The sequence below is a fragment of the Pteropus alecto genome, unplaced genomic scaffold, assembly GCF_000325575.1.
Source record: "Pteropus alecto unplaced genomic scaffold, ASM32557v1 scaffold143, whole genome shotgun sequence".
Classification (NCBI taxonomy): Eukaryota; Metazoa; Chordata; class Mammalia; order Chiroptera; family Pteropodidae; genus Pteropus; species Pteropus alecto.
In genome coordinates, this window is record NW_006434828.1 from 2,911,830 (window position 1) to 2,913,838 (window position 2,009).

At 61.9% G+C, this 2,009-nt stretch overlaps 1 protein-coding gene across 1 annotated transcript in view; it reads right to left on the reverse strand.

Annotated features, from left to right (window-relative positions):
* The window catches only part of PER2 (period circadian regulator 2), a 29,834-nt gene that overhangs the window by 24,891 nt on the left and 2,934 nt on the right, over window positions 1-2,009 (reverse strand). The window contains 1 exon segment of the mRNA XM_006909903.3: window positions 214-335. Within this exon segment, the coding sequence (XP_006909965.1) occupies window positions 214-335 (122 nt within the window).

Here is a 2,009-nt window from a genome sequence, read left to right on the forward strand (position 1 = left end):
AGCAGATGTCTCAACCACGACTCTGCTCCTGGACCTCCGACTTCACTTTTTTTTTTTTAAGGAAGGAAGTCGCTTCCTGAAAGTCGACACTCTGCTGCCGTAGCCACCTGGCCGCCAGCTCGGCCGGATGGACGGATGGCCGGATGGACGGATGGCCGGATGGACGGGGGCCTCGTGCCGGCGGGGCGGGCCTCCAGGGCGCGGGACACTCACCGCGTTCTTCACGACGAACTCGGCGGTGGCGCGCTCGATCTCGCCCACGGTGTAGCACGGCACGTCGGCGCCGCAGCCGAGGCTCTCGCTGGACACCAGCAGCTGGTAGTACTCCTCGCTGGCTGCGGAGAGACGGGGCGGGTTCCTGACCCTGGCCTCCTCGGAGTAACGGGGCCCGAGGGGGCTGTCTGACTGGGACACGGACGGACAGGACACCCACAGAGAACGAGGAGGCGGCGCGAACAGAAACCGCGGTGGTTTTCGCTGTTTGACTGAAAATCAGGCCTTTCGATATAGGGAAGAGGCATAAAAACTGCACGGACTAAATATGAAACCGAGTGGAACTCAGAGCCTGCTACATGCCGCCCGACACGGGAACATCGGCCAGGCCAGACCGCGAGGAAACTGCGGGACAGAGGACGGTTCCCGCGGACGCTCAGACGGCTCGGCCCACCAGGAAGCGGAAACAAGGAAACACACGCTTTCACCGCACCTTGCACGGAGTTCAAGAGAAACCGGACCCTGCATTCCAGTCCTGACTTCCTGGAATCGGTAATTTTTCACGGAAAGTAAAAAGCACAAACTCGAACACTTCCTCAAACACCTGTGGTCTCAGGCCCCGACTCTGAGAGGAGACCGCGCTGTCTGCGGAGCGCTGTTCCCTCCCTCATGAACCCCTCCACTCGAACTCTGGCTCACGCTGAACCCTGTCCTGCGTGGACTCGAGGACCCTGTCTCCGTGGACGCAGGCCGAGTCTGCGCTGGAGGGATCTGGCCGCCCTGCACTGCTGATCGTGGAACTTTAAAACGGTAACTAGCCACCACGCTAAATAACACGGCCAGAGTCCTACCCAGCGTGACACAACACAGCTCCCACACGGATGGCTGTGGCAGGCCCTGATCTGCCTCCCTTGGAGGCCTCGGCCAGACCTTCCAGACAGAACCGACTGCTTAAGGACGTGAGGCACGACAAGTGACATGTGGGACTGTTCGGAACGGGACCTGAAGACGAGGGCCACGGAGGAAAGTCCAGCGTGGCTTTGGGATGACACGGCCACCGCCGCAGCCAGCCCCCACCACGGGGGGCTGAAGAAGGCACCCAAAGGGCCACGCGAAGCACACGAGCAGCCCGCCCTCCCATGCCTGGTGCACCCGCCCAGCCCCACCACACCGGATGAGCACCGGGGCCTCCCGCGCAAGCGGTTCGCACGTGAGAAGGCCTGGGCCGTGCTGAAGTAAGGCTTTCACTGTGGCCATCGAACCCACATTCGTGACAAATCTCGCCCGGACCGTGTGCCGTGCCTTGAGACAGTACCTGGCGGTCACGGAACAAAGCCACCGTGTCACCATATCTCAGCCTTTAAGGTCTGTCCCACGTGCGTTGGATCGCACAGTCTGGCGGGACCGCAGCGCACGCGTGTGACACACGATGAAGGTACAGTGGGTGGGGACGGGGCTCACACGTCTGCCTGAGGCCATGCTCATTTTCCTTCCGTCTCGGCTTGCTCATCGTAATGAACCAGAACAGCTAAGAAATTCCTCAAAGTGAAGGACCGACGGTCTCCATGGAGACAAGGAAGGGACCACCAGACGCCCACCGCTGTAAGGCCAGCTCTGCACACACATGCACCTGCCCCACCGGTCTGCTGCTTCTCCAAAGCACGGGGGGTTGGGGGGAGGTGGTAAGAGCTTGAAAGGTGTCGTCCCATTCCCGGCACAGAGTGAGAGGCTGGGCTGCACGCCCCCAGACACGCGGGACCTGCGCAGCCACGGCACCCTCGGATGGCCCCGCGCAC